This window comes from Ammodytes marinus, assembly GCF_949987685.1.
Source record: "Ammodytes marinus genome assembly, chromosome: 6".
NCBI lineage: Eukaryota > Metazoa > Chordata > Actinopteri > Uranoscopiformes > Ammodytidae > Ammodytes > Ammodytes marinus.
The window spans coordinates 27,673,408-27,696,596 of NC_137235.1; the positions used below are offsets into that span (position 1 = coordinate 27,673,408).

Genomic DNA, 23,189 nt, shown 5'->3' on the forward strand with positions numbered 1-23,189 from the left:
CTCACTCAACACAGTCTGTTTACAGCTGTTGTGGAATAGGCTACTGCTGCATATAACATTGTATAAAGCCTGTTGTGGCTTACAGAAGGAGCTGAGTCTGGTAAACTAGTTCAGGTTGGGTCACTTGAGTCAGCACTAGGGTTTCAAAATGATACAAAGTTGGGTGGGGTGTGGGGAAAGAGAGAAGTGAGAAGTGAGCTTACCTTAAATATCATTCTTTGCACTGATGGTCTCGTTTTCTGTTACATGTAATTTATGATCATCAGAGGAATGATTGGACTGTTTCAGATATATTTAAAAGTTCCTCGTAGCATTTAAAAAAAAAATTTCACAAATTGCAGCCATCCCTTTCTCTGTGGCTTTCAACATCGATGTGACAGAACCCGTTGTCTACAGTGGTGATCCCAAAGATTACTTCGGATACAAAGTGCTGCAATTCGTGTCGGGCACAAATAAAGGGTAAGTTTGCATCTGAAAGTCAGCCATATCTAGCATTAGCCCAATTGTAAAAACTCTTATTAACTATGAAGTTAAATTGGTTTCCATTGGTGATGCAATGTTTCCTTTTTGCATGGTGTAACATCCTGTGACTAATCTTTTCTGTGGCTTCACAGAGATCATTTTTACATCTGTCGACTGTCGATGGCCAAAGATGCGACAGGGTTCCAATTCACTGTAAGACAATCACAAAGCTGAATGAGTTTAATAATATGGAGAGGAAAAAACACACGGTATGAGACATTCCTTTCAGAACATGAGTTGAAAATGAAATTCCTTCTCTCTCATATGTTCTGATCTAGGTCTGCAGTCCAAGTGTAGTCCATGAATGCAACGATAACACCTACGTGAACAGCGTGTGCTTCAAAGTGTCAGAACATCTGGGGCAGATCTCCTCTTTCAAACCTGCTTTCCAAAGTAAAAGGCATTTAGAGAGTGGGAACCTCTCCCTCTGTTTTGAGGATTTACCATCTTGTTTTTTTAGATACACTTAAAATGTTATTTAAAGGTCACATATTATGCTAAATGCACTTTTTAAATGTGTTCTAACATATCCATGGGTCCACGGTGTGCCTAGAGACTGCCAAAATATTTTAAAAAATAACAATCTCTCCTTTTCTCACTCTCCCCCTTTCTGAAACCCCCACCCCTCCCCCCCAATATACTCCAGTCAGAATTCTCCTCGTTTCTGACCTCAAAAACTGGAAAGCCAGAAGCTTCCACTGTGCAGCCCACACCCCTATTTCTTATTGGTCCACGGCCCTGACAGAGGGCGAGGCGTATCTGGCTTCGCTTCCAGACAGGGGGTGGGGGGAGCTCAAAGATTGTATATTTACGAGGGGAGCTGCAGCTCTTTTAAAAAAATAGGCCATTGTGAGATTAGCTGAACATCAGCATAGTACAATAAATTACCTGAAAGTTTTTTTCAGCAAACAATTAAAGAAAAACGTATTAGGGACCACTAAGACCATATAATATGGTGTATAATAGAACCGAAAAGTGTATAATATGGGAGCTTTAAAATTTTTGTTTTTTGGTCCTGACTAAATATTCTTTTTCATTTTAATTTCCCTGTTTTTAGACTGCACAAAAAAGACAGTGGACCTCGTCTTCCTATTCGATGGATCTGGCAGTATGACCGAAGTGGAGTTCAACAAAAGTAAAGACTTCATCATTGAAATAATGAACAGCCTTGCCGGGACATCAATCAAGGTCACTGCACTACTCTCCACACTGTGTTGAGAGCATGTCTTTGTTGAATTACTACACTTTGTATATTGTTAAGTTAATATTGTATTATGATGTCTACTTTTTTCAGTTTGCGGCAGTACAGTTCTCCTCAGATGGTAGAACTGTTTTTGACTTCAATGACTATGAAGCTGGCAGTGCTCTTGATAAACTGAAGAAAGAAGAACATATGCATTATCTCACCAACACACACACAGCGCTTAAATTTGTGTTGTAAGTTATATATGTTATATATAAGTTCAGTTACATAACACACCTATCTCAAACTCTTAAACCGAATGAAGTTCAAGTAACTACTGTTGTTTAGGGGAAAAATACTCAAGCTCATGCATGGTACAACCGTAAGATTATGAGCATCTTATTTGTTGAAGTAAATATTCATTGATTCATATTTATTCATCGATAGTTTTGTTTAATGTGAGCATTCAAAGAAGTTACTTATGAATCTGTTTTTTTAAGGGAAAACATCTTTGAGGACCCAAAGGCAGGCGCCTCTCCTGATGCAATAAAAGTGGTGGTGCTCATCACAGATGGAAATCCAAGCGATAGAGACAGATATAATGTTGTCAAAAGTTACGATGACAGAAACATCATTCGCTTTGTCATCGGGGTAAGCTGTGATGTGATGTAACATGTCCTAACATACTGTCTTATTGGTCCAATACATACTGTAGATAGATATATGATACATATGATACACTTTTTTAAATCAGCTTAAGTAATCACTTGTGGTGTTCCTCACAGATCAATTCTTGGAATCATTCTGGTCATTTCTCAGACAAAAACAATAATTCAAACATGTTTTTACCAGCATAGGAACATTATATTTAGTCTATCAATTGTGGAAAAAGAAATTCTGCCTAAAGTAGTGCAACTTATTCTAGTTTTGAGGCCAAAAGTGTGTTGTTCATCTTGCTGAAATCAGACTTGAAATCAGATCATTTCAAGCAGCATTCCTGCTTCAGGTCAAAGATGCTAGACTGGATAAATTCAGGGCCATTGCCTCGGAGCCGAAGGACAAAAATGCCTTCAAAATTGAGAACTATGACGGACTCACTGGAGTACTGGAAAACTTCCAAAAAAAGATCTTTAAAATGGAAGGTGATGTTCAGTTTTTCACTCTTCTCTTTTTAAATTATGATGTTTTTTTAATGATGATGTAACAAGAACTGCAAACGTCCTCATATTCAGGTTCCAAAGTGGATCGGGCAGGGGAAATGACCAATGAAATGTCTCAGAGTGGATTTAGTGCCGTCTTCCATAAGGTGAGTAAAGTCAACTGGTAATAAACAAAGGGGGGCCCACCGTAGCAGGCAACATACCAGTTTTACAGAGCCTAGGCTGTGAATGAACACTGGATTTTTTTTTCAGCGCACACACAGTAAGGACAGATAGCCGATTGTGAGGAGATATTCACAAATTTCGACAAAAAGTGATTTTGACAAGCATTCTCCAGAATCACTGACTAGTGACTACACCTTAAATTATTCTGATTTTCCTGACAGGTTTTTAGCTTTTTTATTATTTTATTTAATCCGTCACTTTTAATATTTATATGTTGCACTGAAGTATGTTTATCGACTGCTGACTTGTGAAACACAATTATCTTTTTTTGTGGAGAACAAAAATGACAAAATGATAAAGAAATCTCAAATCTATTCTATAGACATCACAATCTTTTAGCATCAGAAAACTGTATGTTTGGTTGAAAACCAATTACTTCTGTAGGAATAAAACCACAAAATCAAAACAACATTTATTTTGTCATTGTTTTGTTTACTTTTTCTGGGTGAGACCATTAACAGTCTTAATAATTTGATTGTCACCATGCGTGCCTGATGCATGTTACAGTCAACTGCCAACATTATCCCTGCTTCTGGTAGCTTCAGTCCTCTCTCTGCTCTGATCAGACCTGCACATTTCTCTCAACAGGACATCTTGATTCTGGGTTCAGTGGGAACAAACAGCTGGCGTGGTTCTCTCCAAGAGCTTAATCAACAGATGGAAACACAGATTGAAGATCCACACATGGAGATGGATTCCTACATCGGTACTGAACAATACATTATTCATATTTTCTGTATGTTAAAATTAATTTTATTTGGCTTGAAATGCGGATGGCCTATTTCATTTCTGGGGCAAAAACATAAACAAACACATCACTGAATAACCTCTTTCAGTTTCCAGTTTAAAATAGCTTTAAACTGTAACTGTAGCGAACTGATTGGATAGTATCTTAAACTAAAATGAGAATGGCTATTTATAATACCTACTAGTAGGACACAATGGAGTTGTACATGAAATGACAATTGTCTACACTGCATTATATAACCTATTTGACGTGAGTGAACATTGTAGATCATGTCATTTGTGTCTGACTGTTGCAGGATATTCTGTTGCGGTCGGGGAGAGGAATAACGCCCCTCTATATTTCACCGGTGCCCCAAGATTTCAGCACATAGGACAGGTTGTCGTTTTTATACACGTTGGGAAGAACTGGACTGTAGCTCAAAGGCTAAATGGAGACCAGGTTGGTTATTCTTCCTCAATTTACCCTTGCAAGGAGGAGTCAGCGAAGCAAGATTGCTTTTGTCAAAATTACTTTTTGTAAAAATCAGTGAATATCTCCTAAAGATCTGCTACCTGTCAATACTGTGTGGACTGGCAGAAAAAATACGCAGTAGGCCGTTTGATTGTGAGGAGATATTCCCTGATTCCGACAAATAATTAATTTTGACAACAAACATTCTCCAGAATAGCTGACTTCACCCTTAATTGAAGCTTTATTGTTATACAAACAGTTGAGCTTGTGTGGATTATTTTGGGGGGAAATGTCTCATTGAATAACAAGAGGTCCAAGAAGCAGGTTCATTTTTACCTTTGAGATAACTTTGCACAGTTAAACTGAGAGAACCTCTCACATTTACATCCGCTGTGAAATGACTTGCAAGTTAATCTGATAAACTAAGATAATGGCTTTTATGAAGAAATAAATCAAGCCTATTTGTCTTTCATAAATACATTTAAACCTTTTTTTATATAGCAAATGGCTGCTCGCTGTAACTCTATACAAATGTGCAAAGGCACTGTATTTCCGAGGTTGCAGAGAGGAAACCAAGAACTTCCTTTCAATGGCATCCAGTTTTCTTGCAGAAGAACTGAAAAAATACCAAAAGACAAAAAGACAAAGAATAGCACAGTTTTCAAACACGGCAAAGAGAGTCAGTGAACCATTACATGAATGATCCAAACCTTACTTTTCAGATTGGTTCCTACTTTGGTTCAGAGTTGTGCTCAGTAGATGTCAACTCAGACGGCCACACTGACTTTCTGCTGGTGGGAGCTCCACTCTTCTACCAGCCTCAGGAGAAAAGAGAGGGCCAGATCTATGTCTACACACTCACCAACGAGGTAATTCAGCTTTAATAAGGTTACAGGGAGGTTTTATTGATAGATAGATAGATAGATTGATTGATTGATTGATTGATTGATTGATTGATTGATTGTCTTTATCTCGAACATGCAAGCAATAAAAAAACAAGTTTAAATACTAATAGATGAATAAAAAATAAAAAAAGCAAAACAAAAATAAAATATACAACAGACACACTTCCTACATGCTCGAAGGGGGTAGGAGAGAGTAAAAAAAACTTATCTAGTCCAACCCCTTAACCCTTATGCCCCGTTAAAAAAAGTTACACTGGGACCGCTTCGTACATTTTGTGTATTTTGACCTTTAAACTGCATTAAAATGATGAAAGATCAATATTTTTTCACAATTTTTTTTTCTATTTTTTTCATGAAGGGGTTGTTATTCAATTCATGTTGTGATTTAATAAATCACAAATAAAAATTAACCCTTTAGATGCCATTTTTGATCATATACCACTAACCGCTTTTTTGAAAAATACACATAAATTCAATATTCAAATCTTTTTTTTAACTTTGATTATTATTAGTATCACCGGCTCACCCATCTGAATGATAGGTGAGAAAATTATATTTGGTGCATTATTACTTTTTGTTTAATGTCAGATTGAATAAAAAAGTTACACTGGGACCGCTTCGTACATTTTGTGTATTTTGACCTTTAAACTGCATTAAAATGATGAAAGATCAATATTTTTTCACAATTTTTTTTTCCATTTTTTTCATGAAGGGGTTGTTATTCAATTCATGTTGTGATTTAATTAATCACAATTAAAAATTAACCCTTTAGATGCCAGTTTCGATCATATACCACCAACCGCTTTTTTGAAAAATACACTAAAATTCAATATTCAAATATTTTTTTTAACTTTGATTATTATTAGTATCACCGGCTCACCCATCTGAATGATAGGTGAGAAAATTATATTTGGTGCATTATTACTTTTTGTTTAATGTCAGATTTAATAAAAAAGTTACACTGGGACCGCTTCGTACATTTTGTGTATTTTGACCTTTAAACTGCATTAAAATGATGAAAGATCAATATTTTTTCACCATTTTTTTTCCCATATTTTTCATGAAGGGGTTGTTGTTCAATCTATGTCATGATTTAATTAATCACAATTAAAAATTAACCCTTTAGATGCAAGTTTCGATCATATACCACCAACCGCTTTTTTGAAAAATACACTAAAATTCAATATTCAAATATTTTTTTTAACTTTGATTATTATTAGTATCACCGGCTCACCCATCTGAACAATAGGTGAGAAAATTGAATTTGGGGCATTATTACTTTTTGAATAATGTCAAATTGAATAAAAAAAGTTAGATTTCTACCATTGACTTGCATTATAAGAAAACTTTTTGGCAACCCGCCTTTGAATTAAAGTGAAACATTTTTTTTGCCTCTGATTTCCCATATTACTGCAGAAAACACAATGCAATTGGGTAAAATGAAAGAGAATAGTAAAATTTACCCATTTTATCACCTCTTTTATCATCAAAATATGAATTTTTATGATGAAAACCACTCACTAAAACTACAAAATAACAGCTTTTTTTTTTTTTTTTTAGTGTGTGAGTGTGTGTGTATGTGTCTGTTTGTGTGTGTGTGTGCATGTGTAAGTGCATGTGTGTGTGTGAAAGTGTGCTTGTGTGTGTGTATGAGAGGAGAGAAATTACAAGGGGTACAGATTTGCAGCCCTAATATCGTATGACACATGCAAACACACACACCCCCCCACACACACACACATACACACACAATCTTATTTTGTCATGGACATGCAGACAACAGTCCCCCCCATCCATATCCAAACACATTTGACATTTTTCTTTAGATTTGTTGTTGCAGTGGCCAGTATTCCTGAAATTTTTTAAAATTATGAAAAATCCAATTTTTTTTCAGGTTTGTGTCATGAGGCAAGTTTTCCCCCAGTAATACACCATATGAAATTCATAAATCAACTAGATAATAGTTAAAACCTAAAATGTGATGCCTTACCTTCAAAATGAATGCAAAACATTATATAAATTCTGATTTTATCTTGGCATGGCCAAGGAATCAAAAATACTGGTTTTATGGCTTTCTATGAGTTTACGAAATGGCATCTTTTTAGACAAGGATTTCAGTGTATTTGATTTGAGTACACACAGACACACTCCTGGATTTTTTTTTTTAACTTCAACCATTCTGACTAAAAGATGTGTTCACCAACTACACATCAAAACAATTTTATTGTATTTTTTAATTTTTTTAACTGGTTTGCAGCCATGAATTACACAAGGATGCCAATTTGTTGTAAAGGGTCACCATAGAGGTCAGGGGGGGGGGGCTAAAACGGGGCATTTTTTTTATTGACCTTATTTTTACATAACCTTATCAAGTTTACTACAGAGAAATGGGAAATTACAGTCAAAAATATTTTTCACTTTAATTTTAAGGGGGGTGTCAAAAAATGTCGTTATAATGGAAGTCAATGGTACAAATCGTGTAGTTAGCGGTCCCAGTGTAACAAAAACATCTCACACAGTCAAAATGAAGTGGAAATGGATGAAACTCAGAATATCAAAACTTCATTGTAAAACACACCTCCTTACCAAATTTTATGGATAGGGGACAATCACAGCCAAAATTATCTCAAAAATGCAACCCCAGATACACAGAATTCCACCAACGGGGCATAAGGGTTTTAACAGATCAATTTAGCTTGGATAGTTAGTATTATGTTATTAACATGTCAGTATATATGATAAAAAAATAGCTATAATAATGTATATTTAAGAATGGAGGTAGAGGTGATGAATGCCTTTATCTTTCTTGATCAATAAACTAACTGTTCTCATTTCAGATGCAACTGAAAAGTGTACTGAACGTGAGTGCAGTGTCCATGGGCAGATTTGGCTCCACCATATCCAGTGTTGCAGATCTGAATGGAGACGGACTGCGGGACGTTGCTGTCGGAGCCCCGCTTGAGGACCATCACAGGGGGGCCGTGTACATCTACCTCGGTGACAGACACAGAGGGGTCCGCAGCACTTTCAGCCAGGTGACACAGAAAAAACTTCTTCTTTTGAGGGGGTAAAACAGGTAATTAGCCGTCTACGTGATGAAAAAAACAGCAACACATTGGTGGAGTGGTCACTTTGCACAGAGCAGGTTAACAAATAATTGTCAATATCAATAAGCAGCATGGTTGGTGATTAGTTAACCATATGTAATGTAACTAGTAGAATGATATCTGTTAATTGATATAAGTAGTTAGGTACATTTTTGCCATTTTTTGAGTCGTCCACTGGTGAAACTACAAGCTCCACATATTTTTAGGACGTAAAAGGAAATGAAAGAATTTCTTAGTTTTATTTGACCATTGCTTCTGTCATTGAACTCCCATTGACAAGCCCCAGATTAATTACAATTCAGATTAGTTTCCAACAAAAATGTGACACTCCTTTCCACTTTTGTTCAAACTACTTTGAACTACGTCTTCTAAGCTTTAGTCAACCAAACTAGATTTCTCCATAGGCTAGCTTTACTGTAGTTCAACTTCTTTCACTGTGAAGTCATTGGTAGTTTGCAAAGGTATGCTTTCAAAGTAGCTTCCCCCAAAACTGTCAATCAGTAATGCATCAGGACACCCTGTGTGGGTCTGTCTGTATGTGTACCAATCATGCACTGATTCATTTGTAAAATCCCTGGCATTTTAGAGAATCCTAGCCCGGGATTTAATGCCTGGGCTCAGGTTCTTTGGACAGGCCATTGATGGGGAGATGGACCTCGGAGAGGACGGGCTCCCAGATATCGTGGTGGGATCACAGGGCACAGCTATTGTTTTGAGGTATGGAAACCATCAAAATCAAGTACAGTTACTTACCCAGAGCTTGACAAAGCCAGACTAGATCAGTTATAATGAAACAGTGGAATGCCTTGCCTCAGAATCTTTCAGACCAATCAAAAATGGCTTCTGACTCCAACAAATGTAATCACAGCTTTGCCGAAGCAAAATGAGAGAGGGAAGTGAAACAGTTGAGTGGTGTCTTTCTGCATTCTACAGAGGAAAATAATTTGTAATAGACTAATAATCCATTTGAATCATGTTTGATGAATGTCTTCCAGGTCTAGAACCGTCTTAAATGTCAAGGCACGTCTGTCGTTTCAACCCGAGGAGATCAGCACTGAGAGAATAGACTGTGTGGGCAAAACAGACGAAAGTTTACCCATGGTAACGCTGACAGCCTGCTTTGAGATGGTGGAATCCACAAAGAGCACAGCAGGTATAGGCACTTTAGCCAGCAGAGGTGATTCATTAACGGCTGCTGAACCTGCACGCTCTATCAGTGCCTTATTCTAATGCTCCTGGATTCCTTTAGCAGGGACAATGAGCCCCGGACTAAACATCTCGTACACACTAGACGTGGACCCAAAGAGACAAACACACAGAGGTTTCTTCAGTCAAACGGATAAGAAAGCGAGGAATTTTACGTCAACCTACGAGCTGACTGAGAAACACACCTGCTTCAACTACTCCATCTACATGCCAGTATGCACATTCAATTACAATATATATACCCTCACAGACTCTTTACCCTATCTGGACATTTATTAATATTATTGTCTCTATACCTTAGCTAGTGTTTTAAAGCAGGTCAACTATATAACTATACTAGAATGCTTGTTTTCCTAATCACTTTGTCAAAATCAGCGAATATATCCTCACCTGTCCATACTGTGTGTGCGCGCTGAAAAGCAATCCAGTGTTAATACACAGCCTAGGCTCTGTAAACTGGTATGTAAACAAAAGGGGCACACCATTAGCTAGCAACATGCCCATTTACAGAGCTTTAACAGTACATGCAGGAAGCGGATCATGAGGAGATATTCACTGATTTAGACAAAAAGTGATTTTGCTCTTCAGTCACAAAAACGTAGCTTTAAAACAAAACTCCTGACTGTATATCCAGCACCCAAAAAATAACAGTTATACTAATACTAGTAGAAAAAAGGTAAACCCAATTTGTTTCAATAATCAGTATTTAAGCATAATATAAAACACCACATTCTTAAATGAAAACTTTCTGATTTTGTCTGCTCTTTTGGAAAATAATGCCTTCATCAATAATAGATACCTCTTCCTCTTTCATGCAGAAATGTGTTAAAGACTCACTATCACCCATCGGTATCAAGTTGACCTTCTCCCAAGACGACAGTGAGAGCGCGAATGCCGTCCTGAACATGGACAGTCAACGGCAGGCTGTGGTGGAGGTATGCTCAGTGGCATTAACATGAATTGTCATCTCATTCACTAAGACATTTGTGTTTACAAAAAGAAAAGGATCATGGTTCTGCACACCACTGTTTTAAGGACTTGATGATGACTTTTGTTAGTTAGTCTTTATGGAAAAAAACACTCTTTCCAACTGGGGATTTGCCTTTAACCCTGATAGCAAATATGCATGTAGGACATCCTGTATGTGTTAAAATCTGAATGAGTGAAGCAGTGACCTTTTTACCAGGACAGCCAGAAACTTAAAACGGAAAGCTTTCGTATCCTTAAGACTATAGCCACAAATGAATACAAATACACAAATAAGATAGTCCCTGCATTCCAAAAGGCATACTATTTTTAGTGTACTAGACCTAATACTGCAGCTGTCCATAAAAAGTATGTAGTTTGCTTGCAGACTGATATACAGTAGTAGGATATCCGGGTATTTTTCAGTTTTCTGCATTTGACATCATGTATTGGGAACACCTACAGTAAATCGATAGTTACGTATGTAACTACGGTTCTATGAGTTCCGGATGACCGCCAGAGGCGGTGCTTACAGCACTGGATGTTCCATCGCGCGCATGCGCAGGTCGAGATCTTTATACCAACAAAGTCACCTGTGACACCTGGGTGACCCCGGGAATGTCTATATATTCCGGAAGTCACCAGAGGTTCTGTTCCAACTGGATCTTCTCGCGGTGTCTGAGAAGTCTGAGTGACAGAGAACTCTGGCGGTCATCCGGAACTCATAGAACCGTAGTTACATACGTAACTATCGTTCTATTTCGTTCCTACTGACCGCCAGAGGCGGTGCTTACAGCACTGGATGACTTATACCAAAAAGGTCACGAAGAGTACTTATCAATTAAGGGCTTGCAGCCATCAACAAGACAGCTGTCATCCCACCGGATGAGGTGCAGCAACATTTACTCTGTAGAGCCGCGCAACGTACATGATGAAGACCATGTAGCCATGGCGCAAATGTCCTGCCGTGAAATCCGCTTCAAGGCAGCCCATGATGTAGCCATACTCCTGGTAGAGTGGCACTCAACGGCCAAGGCATGGGGAGCCCCTGTGCTCTGTATGCATTCAAGACCACATCCACAAGTCAGTGGGAGTGTCTCTGTTTGGACAGGGCAGCCCCCTTCCTGCAGCTCCCATAGCAGACAAAGAGGTATTTGTCTTACGCAAGCTGGTTGTTGCCACAACCTATGCCCTAAGCGGCCGCACCGGGCACAGTGGGTCTGACGTTCTTTCTGCACCCCCTGGTGAGCCCAGGGGATTGAAAGCAGCCAACTCGATCGATTGGTTTACATGGTGGGGAGACAATCGTTTGGATAGGAAGGATGGATTTGGCGAGAGCACCACTCCTGACCCTTCTGCATGCCAGAGCAAGCACGCCTGGCTCACTGACGAGGCATGGAGTTCACCGACCGATTGCAGTCGCAATGGCAAGGAGGAATGCCGTCTTCATAGACAGCCGCGTCAGGTCTGCCTGACTCAGCGGCCCAAATGGGGGTAGACCTAAGGCCCTCAGGACTACTTGCAAGTCCCATGATGGTGCCCTCAGGGGTCATGGTGGCTGAATGAAGCCTCTGGCCTCCCTTCAGAAACTGCCTGACTAGGTAGTGGGACCCTACCGTCTGGTTATCCATCCCTGCATGTGCGGCCGATATCGCAGCCACATAGACGCACAGGGTGGAAGCAGCTCTCCTGCTGCCCAACACAGACTGCAGAAAGTGTAGTATCACTATCACTGAGAAAGTCCATGGGACTTCGCCATGTGCCATGCACCACTGTGAAAACAACTTCCACCTGTTTGCATAGCGCCATGTAGTGGAGAGTGCCCCTGAAGTTAAAAAGATATGGACCTCTGACTGGTCGCAATACGTCAACAGTGGGTCCTGGCTACCAGGAGCCCCACGCACAGCTGCAGGCGCCCCGAGTTCGGGTGCCACATGTGTCCGCCTACCTGAGACAGAAGGTCCTGTCTCCCTGGAAGGCACCAAGGCTCTCCTTGAGGAGTTTAGTAACGCTGGGATCCATGGCCTTTCTGGCCAATGTGGAGCCACCAAACGTAGGCTGTAACTGCAATGCTGGACCCCGTCCAGTGTTGCCAGTAACAAAAGAATTGGAGGAAATGCATAAAGCAGGCTGACTGGCCAAGCATCAGCCAGAGCCTCCTGCCTTAGGGGACTGGTCCTCTCCATCTAGGAGAACCCAGGGGGACAGTGGGTCATCTCTTCGGAAGCAAAGAGATATGCCACTGCCCTGCCATACTTGTCACAATCATGCCCACCACCTCCGGATGGAGTCTCCACTCCCCGGGGGTGGCCCTTTTCTATCGCTGTGTTCCGGACACCTGGAACTTGGACAGCTTAGATAATGATAATTAGATAATGCTGAGGTCAGCATACTTATCAGTCGAAGGAAGAGGCTGTACTCCAGCAGCCTCCATTGCATGAAGTGCTGTAGTAGCTGCTGAACGGTAGCTACGCGCTACGGAGAAAGGCAGGCTCGCATGGCCGCCGAGTCGAGCACCTGTAATGGTGGCAGGGATGCTGCCACACACTGTTTAATATACGCAGAGCCAGGGACGGCCCAAACGGAAGAACCCTGAACTGGTACACCTTGCCCAGAAATGCAAAGGGGAGGACCACCTGTGACATTGGACAGTAGGGACTTGAAAGTAGCATCTTTCAGGGCTATGACACAACCCAGTCCGCCTGAGCGATAGACTGGAGGACCCCTGGAACACGCAGCATGGGGAAAGGAAGAATCGTGAGGCACTGATTCCGCCGTCTTAGTCCAGAACGGGGCGACCCCGCCCCACCTCCTGATACCTGAACTTCGGTTGAGTAGAACCTACCGAGCATCGAGTAGCACCCCCAAGGACTCTGGGGGAGGGCAGAGGCTGGACGCCGACCTCCTGGCGCCTGAAATGCAGCTGTAGCGCAGTGTTACGGCGCTGTACAGAATGTGCTGAGAAGCACTGGCCCCTTGATTGTCCACCTGAACGTGGTTGAAGCTATTGGCACGGGGTACCACAGAGGTTCCCGGCCTGGAATCAGGCAGAGGTGCACGTCGCAGCGTGCAACTACTGTCTAGCCTGGTCAACCTGAACACTTCGCAACGGGCCTGAAGAGCAGCTGGCCGAACGTCTGGCCTGGGATCACTGGAAGAGAACGGAGGGTCTGTCGACACACCTCCGACTGGGACGACTGCGCCAGCCAACCCTGGTGGCGCGCCACGTCACAGTTGACATCAACCTGCCTGGCTCCCTAAGTCATAATGCAAAGTCTGCAGTGAAGCATCACTGAGGGTCCATGCTGAGTGACCAGCACCTGACCCCTGTATGGTTTGCGACCGAGCCAGGACTGTGTGAGAAAGCAAATTCCCAGATGGCCCACACAGGCAGCAATGTCGTAACTCCTAGTAAGGAGGTCGCCTGAAATCCGGCACTGGGGCCGAGGGCAGCGCACATCGGCTCTCAGAGCCTCGTCTGGGGAGACAACCAGGGATGCTATAGCAGGCTCAATCGGAGCTAACCAGTCCAAGCCCTAACTATCAGCATTGTGCATGGCTGCCAGAGCTCTGCTGTCACTAGTGTGATGGGAGAGAGCCCTTAAATCTGGCCAGCATCTACGGAGCTCTGCGGAATAAGGCTCAGAGGGAGGCACACAGAAACGGAGGATTGAGGGCCTGCCGAAAAGAAGGCATTCGTGGGTGCAGATGAAACCAGAGCTTCATCTAACCCCATACTTGGCGAGTCACGGACGGACACTGACCCTCTAGCCGAGCTGCCCACCTCTAAGAGGTTACAGGACGCAGCTGTGGACAGCATGTCATCCCCTGTAGTAGGAAGGATGCCCAGCCGCAAGGTTACTCACTGCCACTGATACCATGAGCTGGTTGGAGGCTAGTAGAAGAGCCTCTACCTAGCAACCTAAGTGCCTGAGACATGAAACTACAGTTCATGCATGGGTTATCTGACAGCGCTTCCCTCAGGTGCTCAACCCTGAGACCTGCAGGGCACTTGTCATGGCCATTCCCCACTGTATGGAGGTCATGAAGGCGTAAGCTGCCCACTGTCGAGCCAACTAAATATGCATCTGACTAAGGTATGCAACCGGGCTTCAGGCGAGAGCAACCGAGCCACGGCGCGACACCGCCAGAATAATACAGCGGCGGTGCAAAACTATAGCGCCCACTGGCGAGCAAATTACAGTAGCCTGCACAGACACGACAACCGTGTGACAGCTAAAATAACACAGTGAAGGCGACTCTTGGAAACCCAAGGCGCTCCCTGGCGAGCAACCAATGTATGCAACCGGGCTTTAGGCGAGAGCAACCGAGCCTCGGTGCGACACCCATGGACATATAAGAAGGGCGACACCACTATAATAATACAGTGGTGGCGTAAAACTACGCCCACTGGTGAGCAAGTTACAGTAAAACATGCTAGAATTTAGCCAAAAGTCGAGCCAGCTAAAATATGCATCCGACTAAGGCATGCAACCGGGCCTCAGGCGAGAGCAACCGAGCCACGGTGCGACACCGCTAGAATAGTACATTGGCAGTGTAACCATGCCGCCCACTGGCGAGCAAGTTACAGTAGGCTAGGCAATCGAGCTCTAGGCGAGAGCACACCCAAGCAACAACGCGACCTGTCGAGCCAATTCAAATATGTAATCCGAATAAGGTATGCAACCGGGCTTCAAGCGAGAGCAACCGAACCACGGTGCGACACCGCTAGAATAATACAGTGGCGGTGTAAAACTATGCCGCCCACTGGCGAGCAAGTTACAGTAGGCTAGGCAATCGAGCTTTGCGAGAGCGCACCCACGACCCCCTAAATAACACAGTTCAATTGAATTCAGTTTACTTAAGCAGGGGACAGTGCAAATCAATAAACCACATGATCATACATGGGTTAAAAAATGCTAGAATTAGCCAAAATGCTATTCTCTATCTGTAGTCCCCTGGCAGTGTCAGCGGCTCTTGGTAACCCCAGCCGCCCACTGGAGAGCAAATCAACAAAGGCTATAGGCAATTGAGCCTTAGGCGAGAGCACACCCAAGCAATAATGCGCCTTAATAACACAGTGACGGCAACAACGTTCACTGGCGAGCAAATTAAGTAGCCTATGCAGTCAGGCTAAGGCGGGAGCTACCGTGCAACGGTGCAACACGGCTATAAAAATACAGCGGTGTGAACTAAGCTGCCAACTGGCGACACACTACAGCAGCCTACACATGCGCAACAGTGTGACACGGCTAAAATAACACGGTGAAGGTGATTTAGGAAACTAATTCGCCCATCGGCGCAGCATACAGTGTAGGCTATACACATAGTGTGTGGCACGGCTCATCCACTGGCAAGCAATAAAGTAAGCTATGCAACGCAAGGCTTAGGTGAGAGCCCACGACTGGTGGGACACAGCTCAATACAACAGTGGAAGCGACTTCTGACCCGAAGCCGCCCACTTGACGAGCAAATTAGTAGCCTATAGAACCGCTCTAGGCGAACTCAGCACCCGAGCCACAGTGCGACAATGCTACAGAATACTGTGGCGGCGGCTTGGACCCCAAGCCACTCGCTGTCGATTAAATCAAAGTAAGCAACTAGTCTAGGCGAACTTAGCACCCGATCAACAGTGCAACAATGCTAGAAAGACAATACATTCGAGCATACAATTAGCAACCGGGCTTAGCGAAAAACACACAAGCAACGGTGCGAACGAAAGAATAACACGGCGACTGTGAACCCAGCCGCCGCCTGATCTAATCAAAGCAAGGTGGAAAGGTGATATTAGCTTCCGCGGTAGCCGGGCTACGCGTAGCCTTCACACTTTACTCACCCCTTAGCGGCCGCAGCCAAGTCGAACGAATTGCAAGTCGCAGCCCTTGGTGGTCGAAGTCAAATCGAAGCACCAACCCTTAGGTACGAGCTACTTGCGACAAGCTAATGGTATATTATCATACAACAATGTGTGCGACCTGCTAGTCCGCGAGAAGATAGAAGGAACAGAACCTCTGGTGACTTCCGGAATATATAGACATTCCCGGGGTCACCCAGGTGTCACAGGTGACTTTGTTGGTATAAAGATCTCGACCTGCGCATGCGCGCGATGGAACATCCAGTGCTGTAAGCACCGCCTCTGGCGGTCAGTAGGAACGAAATAGAACTGCTGGTGATCATGAGTCCCACCCTTTATTTCTTTACCTCTAAAATCTTTTTGAATGTTCATGGCATAATAATATATAGGGCCTAACTGAGATATTTTAGTTTGGACCAAGGTGTTTAACCTGTATACTGAACATTAAACTTTGCCATGCTACTGGCAGGGCTGAAAGGCTGTACAATTATTGTGGTGGAAGTAGAAAAATGCAGATGAGCTCATTCATCATTGCTTTTATGTTTAAGTCATATCCATAGACTATTTATTAAGGTCATATGATATCACCATCATGGTCTAGTGGGACCAACATACTGACTGAAAGCACTGTTCTATATGAAGTTACTGGTTACACTATATTGTTTGTCAGTTGATTTTGAAATGAATCCTGTTTTGTGTACACAATTATTTCAGGCCTGCCCTGTTTATTTCAAGCATGATATGAAATAAAATGACTCTTTCTTTCTTTTTTTTTTACAGATTCCCTTTGAAAAGAAATATAGAAAAAATGACACCTGTATTGCTGAACTTGAGGTGGATCTCAACTTCCTGTACGTATATCTGAAAAGCACAGGAAACTAATATTAACAATCATGTGACCACATTTTAAGAATGAACTCTCTTTCTCTTAGGAGCTCGACGTTATTGGTGGCAGAAGATAACTACTTCAACGTGTCTGTTAAACTGTCCAACCATGGTGATGACTCGTACAACACCAGCCTCACAATGCACTATCCCCAGGGCCTCTCCTTCTCTAGGATGATTCTGACAGAGGTGACTATAAAATCAAGTTCCTGTGTCATGTCCCACGCATCGGCCTATGTATTTCATCCAGGCGTACACCTGCTTGTAAAATATGATCCCAGTTACTGTAAACCTCCTACGAGGAACTTTCAAATGACAGTCTAGTTTTTCCTCTGATGATCATAAATGACTTGTAACAGCAAACAAGAAAACAACACTATTTTTAAATATTATTGGTATATTATTTATCAATGCCTTTGCATGGTTACGATTTCCCTGGAACTCAGACGAAACGATTTCCACCAGTGACAGCAGAACTTCCTGTGTTTCCCGAATTATACCAAATCAGAGTTTTGCTTTGCCTCACCATCGTTATATTACCATAAATATGTTGGCATATCACTATAAATACATTATCTCATCCAGATTAATCCTGCTGACTCTCTTTCACTCGCCTCCTAAACAAATGCACGCGCCGTTGCCACGTGCTATCCAAGATCTTGGGGGACAGACGGAGCTGGTGTCGCCAAAACACTACCACTTTTGTGCAAAGGGGGGCACTAGAAACAACAAAAACTGAAAGTTCCTAGTAGCTTCTTTAACTTTAGATCCACAATGGACATATAAGTGTTTTGTCCAGATATATACCCTCAAAATCATCCAATCAGAGAATATTTGAAGAAAAATCCTGAGCTTTCTGCTTAATAAACTACCTGACAGTTGTTGTTGTTGTGTGTTTTAAACTCACTGCAATTCCTGAAATAAATGTCATGTCTCTGAACCCCTTTTATTGAAGCTGCATGTAAATACAGTAGATGAGATTTTTTTATTATATGTAGTGCTTTTTTTTACAATTAAGGAAACTGACAATAGATTATTTTCCAAATATATTTTAATGGCTTAACAGCTTTTGTAACATAAATTCCGTGTTGGTTTTGAAAACCAAGCAGGATGTGCTTGGATGTGAGTAAGTGAGAAATAGTATTGTTTGAAATCTCTCATCTTTATACATTGAACGTGTCAAATAAAACATACCTGCAGTGAACCAAAGTAAAGTCATGTTCATGCAATAATATATGTCTGAATTGGAACTAAAAGATTTTATTCGCACATGTTTTTGTGTCTTTTCTTTCTCGAAACAGTTCACGAGACCGACGCTTCACACGTGTCACGATCTTCAAGGAGTGCTCAATAAAACAGTTTGCGGTGTCAGCCTTCCTGTGTACCGCAGCAGATCCTCTGTGAGTAATACTTAGGGGTGGGAACCTCACGATTCGATTCCGATTCAGAGGTCAACGATTCGATTCAAAATCGATTTTCAATGCATCTCAATGCAAACATTTTTTTATGTACATACCCATGTGTGAATTTCAAAAATATATTTATATGCACATCTGAGTTTGCTACTCAGAGTTTGCTAATCACTTCCTACTTTTGATGATCATTAAAGACAATCAACAGATGAATTGCCTTCTCTAATATTGTATTAAGAGAAAAGCTTTTCTTGTCACAAATATGACTTTCTATGAACAGTGCAATAATCAATGCAGCTTTCAACACATTATGGAAGTATGTAAAAACTAAACCGATTCAGTTTTATTTTATTTCTAATCTCGTAAATCATGTTTCTATAGGATTTCTATTCTATTATCTATTTTCTATGTCATTTCAACACATTGTACAAAAAGTATGGCTTGGAATTCAGGTCTCATACAAAAGCCGGTGCAGGTCTTGGGTTTGCTGCTCTCAGCCCTTTTGAAGCCACTTTGGAAACAACTCGCATATGTGTGGTGTGCATGCGCAATGGCGCAGGAAGTATTAGTATTTACAAAAATAAAAAATAAAAAATTATAAAAAAAATAAAAATTATAAAAATAAAAATAAATCGATTATTAACTTTTCTGAATCGATTCAGAATCGTTCGAGAGAGAATCGATATTAATCGAAAAATCGATTTTTTTTCCCCACCCCTAGTAATACTGCACCCAGACACACACACCCTCCTAACACATGGGAAGTGAATGTTCACAAATCAAGAAGTGTGATCCATCGCCCATAATGTGATAATGTACACCCTTGGTAAACCTCTCGTTTGGATACAATTTCAGTTCCTCTTTGAATTAAATCTTATGTATTGTCTTTTTGTTTTCCTTTTTTTCCGTGAAGGCAACATTTAAAATGGATTTCCACATCATGACTGATTTTGAGTGGGATGAAACTATTTTAATGACCGTAACTGGACAAAGGTACACATTGAAAAAAGCCAAACACTATCGCTGTATTGTTCAAATATGATTTGTTTATTTCATGTTTAATATTCACAAGAAAATGCTTCTTTGCATCCTCAGTGATAATGCAAACTCCACAAGGAACAGTTCCCTCAGCAAAACCATCCCAGTACAATTTGAAATCAAAATGGCAGTAACTGTGTAAGTGGTACTGAATAGTATTTTGTGACTGCAGTCCTTATGCCTAGTAAATGTTTAGAAGGTGAGACACTGCAGGTGAATAGGTTTCAATGTTTCACTGATCACTGAACCCAGGGGCGCCGTAATGGGGTGAAAAGTTAGGACGATTCTAAGGGCCCGTGACTGGCAGGGGCCCAAAAAGATTAGAACTTCAGGATTTAAAAAAAAAATCAATACTTAATATTTAATCAATACTCTCCATTAATAAAACATTGTATCTAACGTGAAACAAATAAAATTAATGGTTCATTTAAAAGTTTTCTGACAAAAAGTAACAATTTCAAAACTCTGTACACCCCCCTGTATTTAGAAGTAATGGTTTGGTCCGCTTTTCAAACAGCTTCGCATCTAGTGTTGCCACCCGTCCCGTTTTTCCCAGAATTGTTCTCTTTTTTCACCAGCACAATTTGTCCAGTTTTTTGGGGGGAAATGCCAAAATCTCATTTGATTTCCTTCGTTCAGTAGTTAAGGCCGTTTCACACGGGCCGAGGCGTTTGTTGCGCCAACTAATTCTCAATGGAGAGGCGAGCGGGGCCGGGCAGAGAGAAAGCGCAGCGGGCAGGGGCGGTCTCAACGATCTCGGGGCCCAGTGTGGGGGGCCCCCACTTTTTTTTTTTTTTTTTTAATAAATAATGCTTGCTCCCCGCGAAAAAAAAATATATATATATTGTGGAAACCATTTGGTTCATAGACGGATTATGAGATAATGGGCCCAGAGGGTGGATAGCTACTTTTTTATGAACAGTAAAGAATTCACACATAGAAAGCTTATTGCTGCATGTGTGAGGGGGCCTTCAAGGCCCCTCATGAAGCCCCTAAGACAGAGCTAATACGTAATGCTTTTGTTTTGCACTTGCTTTTCTATTTTTCACCTACTAGTTGAGGGACCATGATGATTTATTTCCTTATTTTAGGCGATTCCTTTTTTTAGACCCGGTTTTTGACATGAATGACTGAGCTCTTTGACAATGCGACATTTAAAGTTATTATCAGTATTTCTGGCATAGGGCCCCCCTGAGCTTCTGGGACTGGTTGCATGCAATTTCCTTCTCAAAGTGCACCACATTGATGAATTTTACTTTAAAAGGTTGCATTTTTTCGTTCCGGGGGATCATTCCCCCGGAACCCCCTACAAGGTCCAGGGTTCCCACCTCAGTCTCCTTATATATCCTACTGTAAAAAGCACTGTAGGTGTTTATGGTTATTATAGGTCATTACACTGAACTGGTAGCCTAATAATGGCCGAGCCCTCCGCCCCAAACATCAAGTGTCCATTTTTTTCCTAAATCCAAGGTGGCAACCCTATCCGCATCCCGTGCCACTATTGAGAGTGATTAACGGGGGATGATTGAATCATGTCTCAACGACAAAAGTCAGTATATCAAAAGCGAAAAGAGAGGAAAGAAAGAAAGATAGATGAATTAAAGGGCGACAGTATGTCTTTTTGATATTCATGTAGATGACGCAATTTGTTAATTTAAAGAGTTAGATTACGTACATTGACACCACAATTGATGTTGAGATGTTTTTCATTTGAGAATTGAAAAAATAAAATGTGATTTTCACCATAAGAGATGGCCTGTAGCAGATTTGTTTTCCAGAATATTAGCCTTGCATCGTATAGAGAATTGTCTGCAGAATGTTGAACATTTGCACAGTGTTGTATTTTAACAGCTCAGTGTCAGTGTATTGTAGGCCTTTAGTATTGGACTTCTGTATGAATAGAGTTATAGGTAGTTTAGGTATCTTAAGCTTCAATGGGTCTGTTGGGTTCTGGACGTTCCGTTACAGAACATTGCATTTGCTTGGCGTGGCCTGGTTGGGGGCCCAGAGTGATATCTTTTCATGGGGCCCACAATCTCTGGCGGCACCCCTGACTGAACCAGGTCGTAAAATGCATTTTCAGCATGTTTTTAGTAACAAAATGTATCATAAATCAGACATATAAACAAATCCTTCTGTAATGACCTTCAGAATAGTGCTACAAATGATTATAGAATGTTTATGTATGTGCTTTAGAAGTTGAAATATTTGTTTCAGAGTATTGAAAAAAAACTCTTGAAGATAATGGCTGTTAAAGATGGTTGTATATGAAAAATTTACAAATGGCCAGTTTAGTCAAATAAACACCTCCATTTGGAAATTGTATTTGAAGTCTACTAGTAGGACAAAATACATGTTATGGAAGCAAAATGGACTCAAATCTATAAACTGACCAGTGCTTAAAAAAGCAAGGTTTTTGCCTGCAGTTTCTCGCATTAATTGAATTATTCAAAAATATTTGTTCTCATCCAGTCTGTATGTATAATATTCTGCTGCTACCTAAACCACATTGTGATCATCCTCTGTTCTTTCCAGGAGAGAAGACTCCATCACCTTCCTGGACTTCACAACAGAGGACGCTGCACCTAAGAAATTGGTTACTATATATAAGGTGAGGCAGTAAATCATTATGCACCAAGCAAGCCTTTAGCAACCACTCAAATAAGTGCTGTTAAAACTTAAATGTTAGAGCTGTATGGAGACATTTCTTGGCCAAAAGTTTTGTTCATTTGAAAAATAATTACAGTTTTTTACGATTGCTAAACCACAGTGGGCACAACTGGAATGACAAGTGCACAACTCTAACAACAGTATGCAGAGCAGCGGTTCATTCGGACCAAACTATAGCTCGTTTTTCATTGATTAAACACAATTTTCACCACAGCCTGCACAACAATGTGGATTTCCAGCACTTTTTTCAAATGCTAACACACTGCTGCCACAACTGTAAACCACACATTCAAAACAGAATGAATGCCTTTCAAACACTGCGGATCGCAATTTCAACTAAAACACTAAGATGTCTTGTTTTAGTCTTGTTGGTGAACATATATACAGTATAAAGGGAAAGCTCAAAAATATATTTATTTTTGGAAATGGACCAAGGAAGACAGGTTGTTGGAGGTAGAAGAGTGGCAGTGAGAGTGTGGATGTGTGGAGGAAGAACTAGAAGACATAGAGCTGTAATTGTTTGTAACCTTTATTTAACCTCGAAAGATCAATTGAGGGGTGACCCTCTTTTACAATGACGTCGAGTAATGTCTGATGAAATACAGTAAGGGCAACACTGATAGACCCTGTTGTGAATCATGGTCTCGCATAGAGAGAGCCAGGGTTGAGAGTGCAACCCAATCTGCAAAAATCTAAAGTTGCATCTGTAATACGAATTTTCCAGCAAACAAACAGCTTAGAGTTGCATCCTTACAGTAAATGACAACATTACAGGAATTGATTTCTGTATTACAATTATAGAATATTTACACAGATAAATACTACATTTGGAAATGTTTTCAATAAAATATACAAAAT

General features: G+C 41.2%; 1 protein-coding gene across 1 annotated transcript in view; it reads left to right on the forward strand.

Annotated features, from left to right (window-relative positions):
• The window catches only part of LOC307251516 (integrin alpha-L-like), a 44,769-nt gene that overhangs the window by 13,759 nt on the left and 7,821 nt on the right, over positions 1–23,189 (forward strand). Inside the window, exons 2-22 of the mRNA XM_080028884.1 lie at positions 342–459; positions 615–675; positions 801–915; positions 1,580–1,710; positions 1,817–1,959; positions 2,206–2,356; positions 2,712–2,847; positions 2,938–3,011; positions 3,679–3,796; positions 4,134–4,276; positions 5,011–5,157; positions 8,031–8,228; positions 8,887–9,017; positions 9,296–9,453; positions 9,550–9,719; positions 10,325–10,441; positions 17,107–17,177; positions 17,259–17,400; positions 18,513–18,611; positions 19,537–19,616; positions 22,197–22,272. Coding sequence (XP_079885010.1) covers positions 342–459; positions 615–675; positions 801–915; positions 1,580–1,710; positions 1,817–1,959; positions 2,206–2,356; positions 2,712–2,847; positions 2,938–3,011; positions 3,679–3,796; positions 4,134–4,276; positions 5,011–5,157; positions 8,031–8,228; positions 8,887–9,017; positions 9,296–9,453; positions 9,550–9,719; positions 10,325–10,441; positions 17,107–17,177; positions 17,259–17,400; positions 18,513–18,611; positions 19,537–19,616; positions 22,197–22,272 — 2,579 coding nt within the window. The remainder of the gene's footprint in view (positions 1–341; positions 460–614; positions 676–800; positions 916–1,579; positions 1,711–1,816; positions 1,960–2,205; positions 2,357–2,711; positions 2,848–2,937; positions 3,012–3,678; positions 3,797–4,133; positions 4,277–5,010; positions 5,158–8,030; positions 8,229–8,886; positions 9,018–9,295; positions 9,454–9,549; positions 9,720–10,324; positions 10,442–17,106; positions 17,178–17,258; positions 17,401–18,512; positions 18,612–19,536; positions 19,617–22,196; positions 22,273–23,189) is intronic.